Source organism: Tiliqua scincoides, chromosome 4 (assembly GCF_035046505.1).
Source record: "Tiliqua scincoides isolate rTilSci1 chromosome 4, rTilSci1.hap2, whole genome shotgun sequence".
Taxonomy (NCBI): Eukaryota; Metazoa; Chordata; class Lepidosauria; order Squamata; family Scincidae; genus Tiliqua; species Tiliqua scincoides.
Window position 1 is genome coordinate 60096525 of NC_089824.1, and position 20159 is coordinate 60116683.

Consider the following 20159-nt stretch of genomic DNA (forward strand, 5'->3'; position numbering starts at 1 on the left):
GTAAGGAAGGCTGATGAAGCAGTTTACATAGGATAATAGATTCTTGTTCCTTTAGAATTCCTAAGAAAAGGCCTACTACATTTTTAGCTGAGGATTAACTATTAGGAGTATGCAGGGATGTGCAAATCCACTGCAGTTAGACTCAAATCGAATCTTGAGTCCCCGCCCCCTTTGACTTGAGAGCAGGGATAGAAGCGGCAAGCGCGAGGGAGGTCGTGCACAGCAGTTGGGAGGCTTGCCAGTATGACCCCTTCCTTTGCAGCTCTACTGAGAAGTAGTCCCATGGTGGCCAGTCATTCAATGAGCCTGCCAGAGCTATGCCATGAGTTTCTCTTGGATGGTTAGGAACCTCCCTCCCCTCTACCTTCTCCCCTCACTTGTCCAGGGAAAAAGTGTTCATCCAATGATCATCGGTTCCTTCAGAGATGGACAAGAGAGCCTCCCTCCCTCCCCCCGCCTCCTGCTCAATGCAAAATCAAAACATTAACCCTTCCCTGCTTGCCAGAACTTCCCTGTTGCTCACCCAGACTTAATGATGGCCCCACAAGGTCTTTCACGCCACAAAAAGTGAAGCGAACACACCCAGACAGACTCAAGTCTGCATGTGTGGGAGCTCATTTCCAAAGTCAGTGGCCTCAGACTCAAGACAGCACCGGAATCATTGACAACACCTGATTCAAGCGTACACAAGTGAGCAAAAAACGTGTTTTTGTGACTTGGACTCGGGTCACCTGATTCAAGTTCTCATCCCTGGGAGTATGAGAACAAACGTTCTACAAATATGGAGCATTGTTTCAGTGATGGGAGGTGGGGGGGTGAGAATGGGTCCCTTTTAAGTTTGCCCTACTTGAGAATACATGTAGCTCCATCCTCTATGTAAGCGCCACAATTCAATAGAGTTTACTACCAAGTAAGTGCTTAGGATTTCAACCTTGTTTCTTTAGGAAATGTATGTTTCCATCCTATGTCTGAACTGTTAGTCTCCCTATTTGTAAGGCATTTACTCAGATGCAGCCTAGGGAGCTTTTTATGAATTTGGTAATAATGGTTTCTAGAACCACCACCCCTTCCACTTTCTTGTCATGTTGCCAACTTAGCACCATGTAGAGAATTTTAAATTTACTCGGGATACTTTGCTTGTTAGCTGTCTAAGAAGTGGTTTTCTGAAATTGGTACCATCCCCAGTTGACAAGTAAAGGCTGTTCAACTGTTTATAAAACAGATATTGAAAGGAAGAAACATCTCCCTTTTAGCATGTCATTATCTGAGGATCTAAAAATGTATGTTTCAGGCAACTTTATTCCTGAATTATAAAACAAAACAATATAAACATTGTAGGTTTGTCAATCCTATGCGATTAATTTTTTGCATTGTCAAAGTTGCATCTGCATATGTAAATATTAAATACTTACCTTAAGGGGGGGAATGTTCTCAGCTGGAATTATCAGACTTTCGCCTACTGGCAGATTGGCCAGTGAAATAAAAAATTGGCAGGTGTGTGACTGCAGAAGTCTGTTACAGAAATAGCTGGTCAAATTCTTTAAGGACAAATTCCATTGATTTCCTAGAAAATGGGCTTAACAATAAGACTTGCAATAGCCTATAAGGAGAAAAATGACATTTTTTGCTTCTACATGATAGATATCTGCTAAGTCAGTTTCCTTTGATTTGTGATGTGTCATGGATGCCTTTGAATTGGAAATGATGTTGGGTTGCTAGGAGCAAATTTTATTTTAAAAGTTAGCAGGACATTCTTTAGCTACAAAAGGGGAAGTGCAGTTGCTGCAACCCTGAAAGTGTGCGTTCATATTTTCAAAAGTGCAGTTCAAATAAAGATTAATGACAGTATTGCACAAATATGGCCACAAAGGTCTTAAAATGTACTGTTCTGCTCTCAGCTCAGATTAGATCAATTGGGAAAGTGAACTTTCGAATAGCGGCATTCTGCCACAATTATTGACAGGAACCTGCTGGGAAGATTTTTAAATACCACTGTTGCCTTAGGTGTTTATTGATTTCAACACTCCTGCTAAATGACATGTATTGAGGGAGCACTTATTATGGGATGAAACCTAGTTAAATAAATATAGCCCTGGTATTATTATTTTTTTTCATTTTAACTCAGACTTAATTTCATTTAAATTTTGATCTGATTCTACTTTTCTTAATTTTCAGGATACTGGAGTTGGCAAATCAAGTATAGTTTGTCGTTTTGTCCAGGATCATTTTGACCACAATATTAGCCCAACTATTGGGTAAGTATTATGTATAATTTAAAAGTTCTTTTAGTGAGTTAAATAAATGTGTTTTGTAGGATATCTTCATATTTCAAAGTAATGGGAGAGCTATTCAACACAATAGTGACTGTGTACTGTTTCCAAATGTGGTTAATGTAGTGTTAGCCTATTAACTTCATTTTTGGCTAATGCTAGTCTAAAACCATTGTTCATTCTGTACCTTTAACAATTATTAATATTCAACATTGTTTCTTATCTTCCCTCTAACTTTTTCTTTTTGAGGACCAGATTCTATAGGATAGGTTTTTTTTGTTGTTTGTGGGTTGGTTTCTAGTGCTTCTAACTCTATAGAAACCACTTTGAGAATTTTATTGAAAAATAATAAATAAAACAACAAAAATATTGAGTTGTGTCTTAGGAGCGCATGCAGAATTAGGTGGCATGTTGCACTAGTCCTCATGCAGTTTTGCAGTCACATGCAGAAGAAATTGCACAATAGCAAGGTATTGACAATTTTATGTGTGATACCTTATGCAGTATGTTGTACAAGGCAAAGACAATTCAGGATCTGTTTGGATTTCTGTGTGCAAGAACTTCATGGTATTGTTTCTGTGTGTGCAGACCCCCCTTAACAAACAGGATAACTTATGATACAACCCAGTCCAGTCCAGTAACCTTTATTGGCATGCAAAACACGTAATAAATCCATCCACCATACATTTACATATAGTAAAACCCAAAGATTGGATTTTAGGATAATGTGTCTTTCTTTAACCAAATGCAATAAGCAGGAAGCTTATAGTAAAACAAGCTGGCAGGCTACAGTGGAGACTAAGAGCAATTGTTAGCGAGAAGTTAACGTTTGTGCTTAATCTCTCTTCTAGCTTCCTTGAAATGGCAAAAACAGGAAGAGGAGATGGCTGTTTGTTGTGCCAAGGGCAAAATTGATGGTTGCCAGTGATGGCTGGAATTCAGGCATGTGGCTAATCTACCACCTCTTGCCAATCCACCTCCTGAGGCAATCACTTTGCTTTGCCTCATGGAAGGGCCACCCCAGTAAAATGCCTGCACCTAATGCCATGCCATACTACTAGAGTTTTCTGTGAGAGGTTTATTAACATTCTTGGTAGGGACACAAAGATCTATATATTAGGAAAGCAATTATGGTTGCTGGATACAGTATAAGAGGCATGAAGCTACAACTGAGATTGTTATTCTGCTGGTGGTGTCAGGGCCCAGTCCTATCCAACTTTCCAGCTATGGTGTAGCCACAGTGCAGCCCTGTGGTAAGGGAACACGTGTTCCTATACTTTAAGAAGGCTCTGATGACTGCCCCTCTACCACAGGATGAAGTGTACACCCCATTGACACAACCGCACAGCACTGGAAAATTGGATAGGATTGGGCCCTCAATCACTCTGTGAAAGCAGCAGCATTAAAAACTGGGGAAAATGTAACATTTCAGTAAAGAAGCATATAGAAGCATTTGGACACTGGCAAGGGTATCAAAATCAGAGGTATTCCATAGTAGGTGGATTCCTGGAGATACTATCTCTGTGCTTCACCTTTAGCCTGCCATAGGCATGTACAGTATTAAAAAAAAAAGAAATTTGGCTGCATGTTTAAAGTTGGGATGTTTGTAGCATGGGTTTCCTTGGAACAGCGTTTTGTAAAAGTAACTGTACAAATAGAGTCAGAACAATTGGATCGTATACAGTGAAGGAAAAAAATAATATTCAGCAATGTCATTTCTTTGCCACTGGAAGGTAGTACTTTATTTTTAGGTGCTTGATTGTGTTTTAGACATGTTTTATTTATTTTTTATTTAAAGACTTTTATTTTCTTTCATGCAGAAATGTACAGGAGAAAGAAAAAGAAAATGCTACCAAACACAGGCCATAATACAGAGAATTCTTTTTTTATACTTATCACTCCTTGGCATTGAGTTCCTCAAACATTAGATATTCTGTAACAATTAAAAACTCAGCTGTGAGCTCACAAGTGCTTGGCTTGCATATCACAATTCTTACTAGAATAAGAGAAAAGTATTAGATTAAAAATTTTAAAATATTTATTTGTTACTGCAAACCACCCCAAGATAAAATGCATTTTCCCCCTTAAAGAAATTACATATATGCCCAGATCTTATAACTAAGAAATGTATACTCTGAAATTGATCATGTGTTTCATGTGATGATGATCATGTGAATACTATGCAGAATTTAAATCTAAATATGTTACTTTTAATTACAATTTCTAGTGCTTCTTTCATGACTAAAACTGTGCCCTGTGGGAATGAGCTTCATAAATTTCTAATCTGGGATACTGCAGGACAGGAACGGGTGAGTACGATTGTGGTATCTTTGAAGGCACTTATGTGCATGTCCATTAATTCTCACTAAACTCTTGGAGAGTATGAGTTCCTTGAGTATTACCATGTCATGTACATGTGCAATGGATTCTAAAAGAAATGAGACATAAAAAGGCAGGGCTGTATACATTGCACTAAAATAAAAATCTATATCCAAATAATTATAATTTTGCATTAAGAAATTTGCAATTTGTATACTTTTGAACATGTCTTTTTGCAACTCATGGGGAAGGACAAGAAACTCTACAGGCAAACCACCATACTATCTAGTCTCATTCCCTGGTCCTGAGACTTCATTAAGCATTGCTTTGCACTTTCATGGCTGAAGAACTAGACTCTTATTTTGAAAGGATTCACAGGATTCTGACATTCTCAAGATATCAAAATTTGCACTTGTGTGACTTTTTCACAATCAATCACAAATGATGCAAGTAGAATCCTGTTGGATCAGACCAAAGAGCCATCTAATTCAGCATCCTGCTTCGCACCTTGGCCAACTAGATGTGCTTAGGAAGCCCCTAGGCAGGAGATGAAAGCAATTCCTCTCCCCTGCTGTTGCACCCCAAGAACTTGTATTCAGTGACATACTGCCTCTGAACATGGACCTTCCATATGAACACCATGACAAATAGCAGCTACACCAGTGTTTCTTAACCAGTGGTACTTGTACCACCTGTGGCATTTTAGATGGTGTCTGGGGGTACTTGCAGGACCCCCAGACACCTGATTCCTGGCAGCAAGAGCAGCAATGCAACAAACAGCAGTAGGAGGCTCAGCTCAGCAGGCAGAGCTCTAGCATGCACTTTTTGAATGCTTAGAAAAGCCCTCCTGTCCACCCTGAGCCTCTTACCCATGTTTGTTGCATTACATCTGGCCTCTCGGTCTGGAAGTAACTGGTGATGATGTCATTGTCCAGCACTTCCAGTGGTACTTCCAATATGTGGACCATGCAAAGTGGTACAGTGCGAAACAAACATTGAGAAACAGTGGGCTAGATTTCTCTTCTAAGCGTGTATTTTAGAGTCATCTCCAGTAGGGGCATCATCACATCTTATGGCAGCTAATTTTGCATGTCTTGCATGAAGAAGTACTTTCTTTTGTCTATTATGACTATCATAAACCAGTTTCACTGGGAGGCTCTAAGTTCTTGTATTATGAGATAAGATAAATGGTGAATGATCTATTGAAGTACTGGACACTGCAGTTTCCACACTTCTAAGCTTTGCTTTCAAGTTTATTTTTCCCTAAAGCTTCACCTAGCCTATTTATTACTATTCTCCTTGATACTGGATAACTATTCTATTAAATGTTGGTGAGAGAAAAAATGGAAAACCTGAGTCAACACATGCAAATCCAGAATTTATTTAGGCCAAGGTATTACAATTAAGCTGATTAAGCCCCTAAATGGAACAAAATCAGCTTAAATACAAATATTTTGGCCTTGCTAAGATGAGGATCAGGCTGAGTATATTCTTTCCAGGATACACAGAAGATGAAGCAAAGTAAAGGAAATTATTTTTATAAATGTTTCTCTCTCTCTTTGTAACTCTGTAAGTTGAATGAATAAACCAAAAATTCCTGTAGAAGGGGAAACAAGCAGTATAGATTATCATGTGCCATTCTTTCTAATAGCAAACTTGGGTGTTTGGCCTGTCAGTTTGGAAACAAAACAGGGCCAGCCAAAAATGGAGATTTTCACATAGTCGGGAACACCTTAGAAAGAGTACAGGTCGAGCCTCATTATTCTCGAGGGTTTAGTTCCAAGCACTCAAGTGGATGGCAAAAAACACACTATAGCAAATACATTTAAAAAACAAAGTTGCCTTGCTCCAGTGATTTGCTCAGGCAAACAGCCTTGCTGAAAAACAACCTTGTGAAAAACAACCTTGCTGACCTTTATGATGTAGGATAAGAGTCAGTGGCGTCACTAGGATTCGCGTCACTCGGTGTGGGGGGCCTATGCGTCACCCCTTGCAGTGGGCGGGGCAATGCCCTGGTGGGTGTGGTGATGTGCCATCACCCCGCCCCCACTGGTTTTTGGGCTGTACCTTTTGTTAGAACACAGATATTTCAATGTGGTTTGTTTCATTGCATTCTGCATGAAATTACGCATTGATTGATATATAACATGAAGGTGTTATTCCTCCAAACTCTGATTTTAGTGATTTTGAAAACTTGTAGAGTCACACACACACACCCCGTGTCAACTTACTAATACCTTACTGCAGCAGTTCTCAAACTTTTAGCACCGGGACCCACTTTTTAGAAAGACAAGCTGTTCAGGACCCATTGGAAGTGATGTCATAGCCAGAAGTGACATCATCAAGCAAATTAAAATAATTATAAATAATTAAATTAAAATAAAAGAAATAATTAAATAAGGGGGAGCCAGTCCTGTTCCACCAAGTGAATCTACTCTGAAGTAAGTCCTATTGTGGTCAATGGGGCTTACTCTCAGGAAAGTGTGGGTAGGATTGCAGCCTGTGAGCCCAAGCCTATGCATGTCTACTCTGAAGTAAGTCCCACAGTGGTCAATGGAGCTTACTCTGTAGTCTGCCTGCAATAACAACCCCCAAAAAGAATCAGTGAGATTTCCAGCCCTCCCCAGTGCCCAGTTTAAAGTTCTTCTGTTTCAAGCATATCAGTGCATAGGCCCACCTGGCTTTGCAAGTGCAAAATAGACTGCCTTGCCCCAAGGTTTGAACTACAGCCTAGGCTGGCAGGAGCGCTCATCCTAAGGGCTGGAGAATACACTGCAAAATTTTGTTGAAGATTCCATTTCTTATATATTTTATATTCGGATTTCAATATATCTTATTTGCAAATATTTTTATAATTCAATCATATGTTTGCTTATTTAGAAGTAAGTCCCACAGAATTCCATAAGACTTAATTTTTAGTAATTTTGTATAAGTTTACAGAAATTGTAGTTCTTAAATTTCCCTAGAACTTAAGTTACTGTCTGCCATAGGTTTTATGGGGAAAAATTAATTCAGTTTTATAGTGAATTGATGTATATTCATGGATTTTCCACTCAGTCTTTTCCAGCTGGGATTGTTAGGAATTTCCTACCCCCTCATCTTTTTTATTTTATTTTTTGAGTTAGCAACTTTCATTTCTAGATAATGTGCTTAACATTTCTGCTTTATTTTCTTCCCTGAGCTTCCCGTTAAGAAAATAGAATTTAAGGGTACCTTTATTATTTAAGGGTACCAAAACTAAAAAAAATTTAGTTTTGCTAAATTCCATTATGGATTGCTAACTTCAGACATTCCAACTGTGTATGATTGAATCAAAAAGGTATCTTTCTGCATGTAAAAACTTTATTATAGTCATGGAAAGCTGTCTTTCCATCTTGCACTGTAACGGAGATTTCCAAACTGTGCACCATGGTGCCTGAGGACACCATGGTGAACTCACAGGTATGCCACGGGATGTCCCCAGCTGCCTATTCCTCCTGCTCTTCCAGGTGCTGCCATCTTGTCCAGGTCAAAATTGTATGAGATCTTGCATGATTCTGCAATGCTGCTGCGACAGGACACCAAGAAGGAAAGGCACTGTGACCTTGGTGCATGTCATAACCACGGTGCTAGAGCATTGTATGATCATGGCATTGCATTCATAAACTTGAATCTAAAGAGGCTATTCTGCTGTCCATTTCTTACACAAGCAGAAGCATGAGAACTGCTAGCAAGCCTTCCCATTGCTTATTCATGTCTACAGAACGGTGGATAATTTCATCCTGCTCATGCCTCTTTGGGCCCAAACCGCAATCTTTAGCTTAATAAAGAATAAACATGACTTTAAAAAGAGTAAAGAAACATGGCATGCATCCAGACTAGCACTCTTGTGATACTCAGCTTCAGTAGCTGTTCTGGAACAAATCTCTATGTGCCTTCACCTTTCATAAATACAAAGCTTGAATTTCTTTGTTGTTTGTAATAAACAATAAATCTGTACCATATCAGCAACAGACTCTTGATGAATTTACAGCCAAATGGTATCCTGGGCCAGTGCATATAGTGCAGGGCTGCTGATGCAGCTTCCATTGCATCCTGTGTGCTGGCAGGAGACTGTGCTGGCCAGGAGAGGTAAGAAAACTTTTACTTGCCTCCTTGGCCACCACCTGCTGCCCTATGTGACTCCTCAAAGGTACACTAGCACTTTTGCTAGCACAGCTCTGAGGAGCCTTGTGGGGGTATGTTCAGGCTAAACTGGTGGGGTGGTGGTGGTTGGATATGATGGACACAGGTGCCACCATGATCTGCCTCAGATCCACTGCCATACCAGCTCCTCTGCTGGCAGAACCCCACTGGCAGCTGGCATAGCACACGTCCTTCTCATCTGAGAATACTGCCAGTGGCAGTATTCTCGGACTGGTGGAATGTCTTCCACAGTGGCATACTGCGAAGATTGGGCTGTCAGTCCAGTTCATGAAAATGGGGGAATCTTAACATGGAATTGCAAGGTATCTGGGCTCCCCTACAGTGGCATAGCTAAGGCATCTGGCGCCCAGGTGCACAAAATTGAACACCCCCCATATGATACTGATGCACCCCTGCCAGGCCACAGATGGCCTTCTGGCACATCTGGTTTTCGCCTCTTGGAAACTTCCAGTTTCCATGAGACCATTCTAAGGCCGGACGGGAGCACAACAACTCTTTAAAGTACATCCCATGCGCAGCCTCCCCAGGCCTCAGAAGGCCTCTTGGAGGCTTCTGTCAGACACTTCCGGTTTTCACTCTGAGGCCCAGCAGGGACACAACGTTTTAAGGTATCCTCGGCTAAACACCTCCTCAAGTGTGGTATCTGGGGTGTTGTACCCCCCCCCAGCAACGCATTGCGTAAAAGCTAGATTTGGTTTCTGTTAAAGAAATTTAGCAGACATATTAAACAAGAAACCTATAAATGATGCCAATTGAAGGTGCAAACAAAAAAGGGGGAAGGTTCCAATAATGGAGAAGGAGAGAGGGTCGGTGGCCTGAAGAAAGATCAAAATGTGTATCTCTTCAACAGTGTATAGGACTTGGTATAAAAATCCCCTGGAAGCAGTGGCGTCGCTAGGGGGGTGCGGGGGGTGCGGGCCACACCGTGTGACGTGCCCTGGGGGTGACACGCTAAAATTGTGCCTTTATGAGCCACCACATCCTGCCATACACTGTTGGATGCAGAATGACCAGCGGAACACAATGCAAAAAACCCAGTTGAGATAGCTCCTTTCTTTCAAAAGCTATGGCCAAAAAATCAGAAGGAAAAAATGCATGGAGCCCTATGGAAAGTGAAAGTGAGCTGTATCGCATGTTTACTTGTGAGTAGGCATATTTGCCATAGTCCATCAGAAAGGGCTGAGAGAAAGGGCTGAGAGGACACCAGAATGGTCCCGATCCAGTAATTGCAGCCCCCAAAAAACACCCGAGAAGGAGGTCCCTATTCAGCCCTATGGAAAGCAAGTGAAACCACATGACCGTGTTTACTCATGAGTAGGCGCATTTGCCTTAGTCTATTGGAAAGGGCAGGCTGAGAGGATTCCAACAATGTCAGAATGGTCCTGATCCAATGAGTGCAGCCTCCAAAAAACACCGGAGGTTTCCCTTCCCAGCTGCAAGTGTATTCAACTCTATGGGAAGGGTAAGGAAGCCACGTGGCTGCCTTTACTCACGAGTAGGCAGGCGTGCCTTGGCTGGTGGTCAGGCCAGGTAAAGAATGTGAGGACACCAGAACGGTACGGACCCGATGGGACTAGAGTGCAACAAAAGCCCCAGAAGGCAGCCTCTCCCCCCACTAGAGAGGACAAACAAAGAGGCTTGAACTGGTAAGAGGAAAGTTTTCTATTTTGCACTTGAAAAGTTCCCCTCACAGCCCAATCCTACCCACACTTTCCTGGGAGTAAGCCCAACTGACTCTAATGGGACTTACTTCTGAGTAGACATGCTTAGAATTGGGCTCTCAGACTTGTAAAGTCAGGTGGGTCTTTGTATTGATGTGCTTGAAATAGAAGAACTTAAACTGGGCACTGGGGAGGGCTGAAGATCTCATTGATTCTTTTTGGGGGGTTGCTATTGCAGGGAGACTACAGAGAAAACCCACTTGGTGGAACAGGGCTGGCTCCCCCTTATTTAATTATTTCTTTTATTTTAATTTTATTGTTTATAATTATTTATTTTAATTTGCTTGATGATGTCACTTCTGGCCATGACATCACTTCCAATAGGTCCTGGACAGACTGTCATTCAAAAAGGTGGGTCCCAGTGCTAAAAGTTTGAGAACTGCTGCAATAAGGTGTTAGTAAGTTGACACGGGGTGTGTGTGTGTGACTCTACAAGTTTTCAAAATCACTAAAATCAGAGTTTGGAGGAACAACACCATCATGTTATATATCAATCAATGCGTAATTTCATGCAGAATGCAATGAAACAAACCACATTGAAATATCTGTGTTCTATCAAAAGGTACAGCCAAAAAACCAGTGGGGGCGGGGCGATGGTACATCACCATGCCCACCGCCTGGGGTGTTTCCCCGCCCACTGCATGGGGTGACGCACAGGCCTCCCGCACCAGGTGACGTGAATCCTAGTGATGCCACTGCCTGGAAGTTAGTAAAAGGAATGAACTATCACAGTCTGTGGTGTGAACTGAACCAGTTTCATGTGCCAATAGTGGCAGTGCACATTGTGCAGTATCAGTGTACTTAATTCCAGATTCTAACATAAGAACAGCAAAGTGCATATGTAGTTTGTGTATGTGATGTGTGCAATACTCACAGCAGCATATATTAAATAAAAGGTATGTTATATTAAGAGTACTTGCACTATAAAAAGCAGTGATTCTCAAACTTTTAGCACCGGAACTCACTTTTTAGAATGAGAATCTGTAAGGACATGCTGGAAGTGATGTCATGACCGGAAGTGACATCATCAAGCACAAAAAATTTTCACAGAATTTTAGGCTATGATCTCACCCACACTTACCCAGGAGTAAGTCCCATTGACTATCATTGTTAAAAGTTTATACAGAGTAGCCTGTTAAAAGTATGGATCTGTAACATTTCCCCAATGCAGTCACATGCCATGGTAACATCAACTCTAATATATTAAAAATATTGAAATAAATGGGGACCCACTTGAAATTGGCTCGCGACCCACTTAGTGTGTCCTGACCTACAGTTTGAAAAACACTGATGTAAATAATTAATATACTATTAAGAGCAAAACAAGAAAATGTTATTGCCTGTCATTTCTATTTTTTAAAAAAATATAGCATTTTCCTCGATAACAGGATAAATAGCATAACACTGTTAGAAACATTCCCTATTTTATACCATGTTTCTCTGTTGTGCGTCACAAAAGCTTATAAATAATTTGTCTTTTAAATAGCTATTTTTTATTTCCTTTTCATTGTAGGTAATGTGTTGATTTTCTAATTAGGCTGGAAGTAGATTTAGTGGAAGTGCATGCCTAGCACTAAAAATAACAGCTCCATGTTTCCTCTCTTCTCTCTCCTGCCAACAGCTAGTACTACAGAAAGCTTAATGGGAGATCATTACAGTGTAAGTTTCCCTACCTCCATAAGTGGCAGTCAATGAAATGGCTGATGCCATGTCATACATACTTTTTATATTACTACTTGACTGTTCTGGGGTGGGAACAAAAGCAAGAGAAGGTGGTAGGTTGCTGTATTCAGTGGCAGTTATATATCTTGTAGAACATCTTGTTCCGAAATTAATTTCCCAAAGTTCAATAATTTTGCTTCTGGGCTTGAATCTCATCTTTATGTTTCCTGTTCTTTAAATATATAAATTGTTGTCATATTGACCTTTACATTGCTTCCTCATCAATAAATAGGTGCTCCTTTAGTCAATACACAGAATTGCACAGAACCTTTATTTAGAGCCCAGTCCTGACCTCCCCCCCCCCCCACTGGTGCAGCCATGCCAAAAAATGGGCATGCTGTATCTAGGAGGGGCAGATGCTGGTACATTTCTTACAGTGTCGGCAGTCATTTTTTGACAGCAGAAGTGCCTTCCGCTGTCACAAAGGACTCCATGTGTCTGCCCTGTCCTCAGTAGGATTGGGCCATTTGTTAAGCCTTATAATTTGCATATGTGTCAGTAGGTCTTTTTCATTTTCATGGAACACCAGATTCTTTTGACTTGTATTTACATTTTGAACCATATCAGTTCAGTTTGTTGTTACAACAAAGGTACAGAAATACTTTAAAAGATTGTTCATTTAAGTTTCCCTTTGGAATGTGATTGGTAACTAATGGAAAGTAAAGTGCTTCTAAATAATTCACAGTTCCTTGATGAGCAGGCATCCTGTTGAGAGCTGTAGTAAACTCTTATTGATTCATTCTGGCCTTTGATGTAAAAATCCAGCGGTGGAGTTTTTGTTCCTCTTTGTACAGAAAATCTCATGGCTTGGCTTTGCTTTCTTTGTGTGGTATAAAGGGTGCTAGAAATATATGAATTGGTTGGGTGCGCGCGCACCCGTATGTGCACCAGAGCATGCACACCTGGATATATCTACCTCTAGGGTAGCGCTCACCAAACCACAGGCTGGATCCAGTGCTGCATCCCTCCCCCATGCGAGCAGCTTATCGTTCTGCCACACTGCTCACTTGAAGCTCACCTGATTGCTGTAACACAACACTCCAGGCAGTTGTGTCTGCCCAGAAACGCATGCGCAAAGCCTGTTGGGGCAATGGGCTACTGATGTGACCACCATGTTACAGCAATCAGGTGGGCCTCTAACGTGCAGCATGGTGGAACAGTAAGAGTGGGTCCGAACAGGGACCATTCTTTCCTTGCACAGCAGTCACGAGTTTGGCAACTGCTGCCCTAGGAGCAGGGCCTCTGGGAGGAATTTTATCAGGGGGTACAGTTTCTTTTGGGTCCCTTTGCAAAGGGGGAGGCGTGAAACAGCAGGGGAGGGTGGTGATGAGCAAGCAGAATGGAGGCAGGGAGGGGCAAAACAGCATGAGGGAACACTCCTTCATGGCAAGCAGCTCCATAAGCTACTGTAGCAGGCCAGTTTAGTTCCAGATTTGACACTATGTTAAGAGTGTCATGAATGCATTCCTTGGCGCAGTACATATGGCTTGCCAGCAGCTCATTTGAAAGCTCGTGGTAGTGTCCCCAGCATCCTGTGTGGGCAACAAGACTGGATAGGAAAGTGTAAGATCCCAGGAAATTTCTGACCCCCTCCTTTGGCTCCTGGGCCCCCTTTTTGAATCTCAGTCCAGGTACGAATTACTCCCTTTACTCCCTCTCCTAGGCCCTGTCTAGGAGATTATTGACTTCTAATTATGGTGAAATTATTCAGCTCTATTTTCCTTTTTGTCTCACTTTCTAAAACAGTTCCCCATCCATATATGCCAACATCCTGTGGCATCCCAGGGCACACCCCAGAGGTGCTGCCACCTACTTGGAGGTGCCAGCCTCTGTGCCTTCTGAAGGCTGGGGAAGCTGCATGTGGCCTCCCCGGCCCTCAGAAGGCCTGCGGCCAAAAACTGTCACGCCCGGTGAAGTGAGAACCAAAAACCATGACTTCTGGTATCCAGGTACTAAAGGAAGTGATTAAAGCAAAAGTAAGATTGATTTAGGAAAACAAAATATAAATTGAGGCATATCAGAAGACTCAGATAACAGAGTTCTGACTGACACACTGACTTCAATATCACTTATGCAGCTTATAAATGAACTGATCCAGGTAGATCCTGTGGAGTGTAGTTCCCCATCTGTATGGGAAGATGAAGAGCAAAACAGTGCAGTGCCTAGCAGTTAGCAATAGCACCTTTCCGCTTCTTTTTACTGGGTAAACTGGGAATGAAGATTGTTTGCTGCCATTATTAAAGTTAGAGAGCCTGAGAAGGAGGAGGTCCCTTAGGAATATCTCCCAGTTGAACAGAGAGCCCCTAAATCCAGAGGGTCACCTTAACATCAGGCAGTAGTAGAACATGAATGGTCTGGAAGATGTGGCAATCTGTTGCCACCCAGTTGAGACCAGACAGGTAAACCCTAAAAGAAAAAGAAGTATATTTAAAGAACCATTAAATCAGCATCATGAAATGAAAGATGCATGAGATAAAAGCAAAGATTAAAAAGCATCAATCAACTATCAAAACAAGGGGTAGAAAAGGTTGGCAAGGATGCTACAAGGCAAGTTGAAAATAAAACAAGAACCCTGATGCATTTTCTCTGCATATTTTCCTTACCCTCTTTATGTGGCCTGTTTCTTATACCTACACTTTCAGCAAGGTGAATGGATAAGCCTTCCCATGAAACACCAAATGCTTCTGATACTGAAACTGAGCAAATTTGCAAAGGAGTGTGATGTCTGTATATAGCCTGTGATCTTTAGCTATGCTCTACCTGTGGAATTGGTTACTGGAGGGAATCACGGGGTTCCTGAATTTTCCACTTTTGGAAATCAGGTGAGCTTCAAGATCCAGTGAGCTAGCTAAGCTAAGGTCAGAGGATGGATTGATGCATGTCTCCCAGACTGTTTTCAGTGCACAAATGCATGTGCTGCTGTCATGCATTTGCACATCCATGGGACCATTGTTCTGGGCACAGCACAGTTCTGTGGATTTGCAATGCTAATATAAGAATAGCCCCCTGGATCAGGCCATAGAACCATCTAGTCCAGCTTCCTGTATTTCCCAGTGGCCCACCAAAGTGCTAATGTGCTGCTGCTTTCCAGGATAATTGACTTGGAAAAAAATAAAACACCAATTCCTAACTTTAGAAAAGAAAGAATTTGTATCCAATCTTCTGTATTAGACAAACCAATAAAGCAAAATTCTATGTTTTGCTTTTTTGTAAAAAGATCCTTCTGTAAAAGTGTGCTGTGAAATCTATTCATGCTTTTGAAGAACACATGTCTTACTACACTGCTGTCTATTATTCACAGGGTGCTATAAATTATCATTTAATAAAACAGCCTTTGTGAAGCACAGCACTTTCTTAATCTCGTATCTGTTTCTTATGAGAAGTCACATGAAATCATATGCACTTCCAATGGAATAAATGCCACATGGTTAACATTCCAGACAATTAACTATGTTGCTTTGTGAGCTGATACAATTTTGCTAATCCCAAAAGTTGAAAGACTTAATGTTTATGTTTGCTCAGATGTCATGGTTAGAAAAAGAAGTTGCAGTAATCTTTCATGCAGGAGGGAACAGAAGCAGAGTTCTCCCAAGGCTTCTCACTCTCATGCTCTCCAACCTCTTTCCTAGAGCATTTTTTACTTGTTTAGGCTCATACTGTTAGCCTGGTCCCCTCTAGGAAGTTTGCTGGAACAATAAGGGCCCAATCCTGAGCTGGGCCAGCACTGGCACTGATCTCCAGTGCTGGGTGTCACAAATGTGCCATAAGGCACACCTGGAAACCCTGCACTAAGTTAGCACTGGCTCAGTCAGTGCTGAGCCCATTGCTGGCCAGATGCAGCCTGAAGCAGGGTAAGAGCTCTGGGCAGCGGTGAGGGCTTCGGTGAATTGTTCCGGGGCAGGGGGAGGACAGAGTGGGAGAGGAACTGGGAAGGGGACTGGATCCGCCAGATCATTAACTAAAATCTGTGGCACAAAATAGCAGGCACATACTTGAGAAGCCCTACTATGGAACTTGGGGCTTCCTCCAAGGAGATCTCTGATGGCTGCTGCGGGGCTGCAAGATGTAGCGATAGCCACTTTGGCACCGCTATGCCCAGTGGCAGCACCGCCTTTAGAATTGGGCTGTAACAGCCCAATCCTGAGCTGCAACAGGGCTGAAGCAGCACCAAAAATGGCTCCCACTGCATCCTGAGTGCTACCCGGGCAGCGCCTGCAGCTCCTTGGAAGAAGGAGACTTTTATTAGCTTCCCCTGGGTAAGGTGAGTAACCCCGCAATGGGTCAGCATGGAATCAACAGCTTCCATGTCGCTCCACTGGTCCCGCCTCCCCCTTGCCCCGCTCCTTCCCCCGGCACACCTCGTCCCCACTCTCACTTCGACCCAGAACACCTATCCCTGCGTCCCTCCTCGCCCCCACCTACTTCTCCACCGCCCAGCAGTTCGGGTGACCACAGAGCGGCAGAGTAGTGGCGGTCCACTAGCACCAGCCCAGCACCAGCCTTCACTTCACCATTGCTTCACTGAGCTAGCACTGGCGCTGGACTGGTGCTGATACTGTTTAGGACTGGACCCTAAATTAGCAATTTAACCCCATATTTGCTGAACAATAAGACTTGACAGTTCAGGAAACAGTGTTTCCAAGAAAGGTGATTGGGGCAGAATTGACAATAGGAAAGGATTACAGTGCATCTTAAATACATGAAAAATTATTAAAGACTCTCTCTGGTTGAGGGACTGGTTGTAAAAGTGGGGAGAAAAGAGATGTATAACAGAAACCTATTTTGGAAGCACAAATAAATGACAGGGTAGAAAGGAAACATTTGTTGTACAAGTGGGGCCTGTACAAGAGGGACGGGCTCCATTTGAACCAGAATGGAACCAGACTGCTGGCGCATAACATTAAAAAGGTGGCAGAGCAGCTTTTAAACTGATCCCTGGGGGAAGGCCGACAGGAGCCGAGGGGCATCCGGTTCGGGACTCCTCATCCCTATGGGATGAGGAAGGGGAGGTTAGAGAACAACAAGACAAAGGCAGGGTAGGAGAAGAAATTGGCAAATGTAGCATGATGGGATGTGATAGACGGTTTGGCACAATGAGAGGATGCGGGGACAAAGGAGCGAATAAGCAGCCCATCCTGGGGCATTCCGTGTATAAATGCTTTTATGCGAATGCCCAAAGTCTACGAGCAAAGGTGGGAGAACTGGAATGTCTGGTGACAAGGGAAAATATTGACATAGTGGGCATAACAGAAACCTGGTGGAATGCGGAGAATCAGTGGGATACCGCAATCCCAGGCTATAAACTCTACAGGAGGGACAGGCAGGGGCGTGTTGGAGGTGGGGTGGCCCTTTATGTTAAGGAAGGGATAGAATCCAGCAAAGTAGAAATTGAAGGTGGGTCCGACTCCACCGTAGAATCTCTGTGGGTTAAATTACCAGGCTTGTGCAGCGATGTAATACTGGGGGCGTGCTATCGTCCTCCAGACCAGAAATCTGATGGGGACCTTGAAATGAGGAAACACATCAGGGAGGTGACAAGGAGGGACAGGGTTGTAATCATGGGGGACTTCATTTATCCTCATATTGACTGGGTCAATTTGTGTTCTGGTCACGATAAGGAAACCGGATTTCTTGACGTGCTAAATGACTGTGGCTTAGATCAGCTAGTCACGGAGCCCACCAGAGGACAGGTGACTCTGGATTTAATATTGTGCGATATGCAGGACCTGGTTAGAGATGTAAACGTTACTGAGCCATTGGGGAACAGTGATCATACTGCGATCCATTTTGACATGCACGTTGGGGGAAGAATACCAGGCAAATCTCTAACAAAAACCCTTGACTTCCAACGGGCGGACTTCCCTCAAATGAGGAGGCTGGTTAGAAGGAGGTTGAAAGGGAGGGTAAAAAGAGTCCAATCTCTCCAGAGTGCATGGAGGCTGCTTAAAACAACAGTAATAGAGGCCCAGCAGAGGTGTATACCGCAAAGAAAGAAGGGTTCCACTAAATCCAGGAGGGTGCCCGCATGGCTAACCAGCCAAGTTAGAGAGGCTGTGAAGGGCAAGGAAGCTTCCTTCCGTAAATGGAAGTCTTGCCCTAATGAGGAGAATAAAAAGGAACATAAACTGTGGCAAAAGAAATGTAAGAAGGTGATATGGGAGGCCAAGAGAGACTATGAGGAACGCATGGCCGGCAACATTAAGGGGAATAATAAAAGCTTCTTCAAATATGTTAGAAGCAGGAAACCCGCCAGAGAAGCGGTTGGCACTCTGGATGGTGGGAGGGAAAGGGGAGATAAAAGGAGACTTAGAGATGGCAGAGAAATTAAATGAGTTCTTTGCATCTGTCTTCACGGCAGAAGACCTCGGGCAGATACCGCTGCCCGAACGGCCCCTCCTAACCGAGGAGTTAAGTCAGATAGAGGTTAAAAGAGAAGATGTTTCAGACCTCATTGATAAATTAAAGATCAATAAGTCACCGGGCCCTGATGGCATCCACCCAAGGGTTATTAAGGAATTGAAGAATGAAGTTGCAGATCTCTTGACTAAGGTATGCAACTTGTCCCTCAAAACGGCCACGGTGCCAGAAGATTGGAGGATAGCAAATGTCATGCCTATTTTTAAAAAGGGAAAGAGGGGGGACCCAGGAAACTATAGGCCGGTCAGCCTAACATCCATACCGGGTAAGATGGTGGAATGCCTCATCAAAGATAGGATCTCAAAACACATAGACGAACAGGCCTTGCTGAGGGAGAATCAGCATGGCTTCTGTAAGGGTAAGTCTTGCCTCACGAACCTTATAGAATTCTTTGAAAAGGTCAACAGGCATGTGGATGCGGGAGAACCTGTGGACATTATTTATCTGGACTTTCAGGAGGCGTTTGACACGGTCCCTCACCAAAGGCTACTGAAAAAACTCCACAATCAGGGAATTAGAGGACAGGTCCTCTCGTGGATTGAGAACTGGTTGGAGGCCAGGAAGCAGAGAGTGGGTGTCAATGGGCAATTTTCACAATGGAGAGAGGTGAAAAGTGGTGTGCCCCAAGGATCTGTCCTGGGACCGGTGCTTTTCAAGCTCTTCATAAATGACCTGGAGACAGGGTTGAGCAGTGAGGTTGCAAAGTTTGCGGACGACACCAAACTTTTCCGAGTGGTAAAGACCAGAAGTGATTGTGAGGAGCTCCAGAAGGATCTCTCCAGACTGGCAGAATGGGCAGCAAAATGGCAGATGCGCTTCAATGTCAGTAAGTGTAAAGTCATGCACATTGGGGCAAAAAATCAAAACTTCACATATAGGCTGATGGGTTCTGAGCTGTCTGTGACAGATCAGGAGAGAGATCTTGGGGTGGTGGTGGACAGGTCGATGAAAGTGTCGACCCAATGTGCGGCGGCAGTGAAGAAGGCCAATTCTATGCTTGGGATCATTAGGAAGGGTATTGAGAACAAAACGGCTAATATTATAATGCCGTTGTACAAATCTATGGTAAGGCCACACCTGGAGTATTGTGCCCAGTTCTGGTCGCCGCATCTCAAAAAAGACATAGTGGAAATGGAAAAGGTGCAAAAGAGAGCGACTAAGATGATTAAGGGGCTGGGGCACCTTCCTTATGAGGAAAGGCTACGGCGTTTGGGCCTCTTCAGCGTAGAAAAGAGACGTCTGAGGGGGGACATGATTGAGACATACAAAATTATGCAGGGGATGGACAGAGTGGATAGGGAGATGCTCTTTACACTCTCACACAACACCAAAACCAGGGGACATCCACTAAAATTCAGTGTTGGGAGAGTTAGAACAGACAAGAAAAAATATTTCTTTACTCAGCATGTGGTTGGTCTGTGGAACTCCTTGCCACAGGATGTGGTGACGGCATCTGGCCTGGACACCTTTAAAAGGGGATTGGACGAGTTTCTGGAGGAAAAATCCATTATGGGGTACAAGCCAT

The 20159-nt window shown here is 43.1% G+C and overlaps 1 protein-coding gene across 1 annotated transcript in view; it reads left to right on the plus strand.

The window, feature by feature from the left end:
* The window catches only part of RAB31 (RAB31, member RAS oncogene family), a 68607-nt gene that overhangs the window by 16592 nt on the left and 31856 nt on the right, over nt 1-20159 (plus strand). Inside the window, exons 2-3 of the mRNA XM_066625386.1 lie at nt 2176-2255; nt 4498-4579. Coding sequence (XP_066481483.1) covers nt 2176-2255; nt 4498-4579 — 162 coding nt within the window. The remainder of the gene's footprint in view (nt 1-2175; nt 2256-4497; nt 4580-20159) is intronic.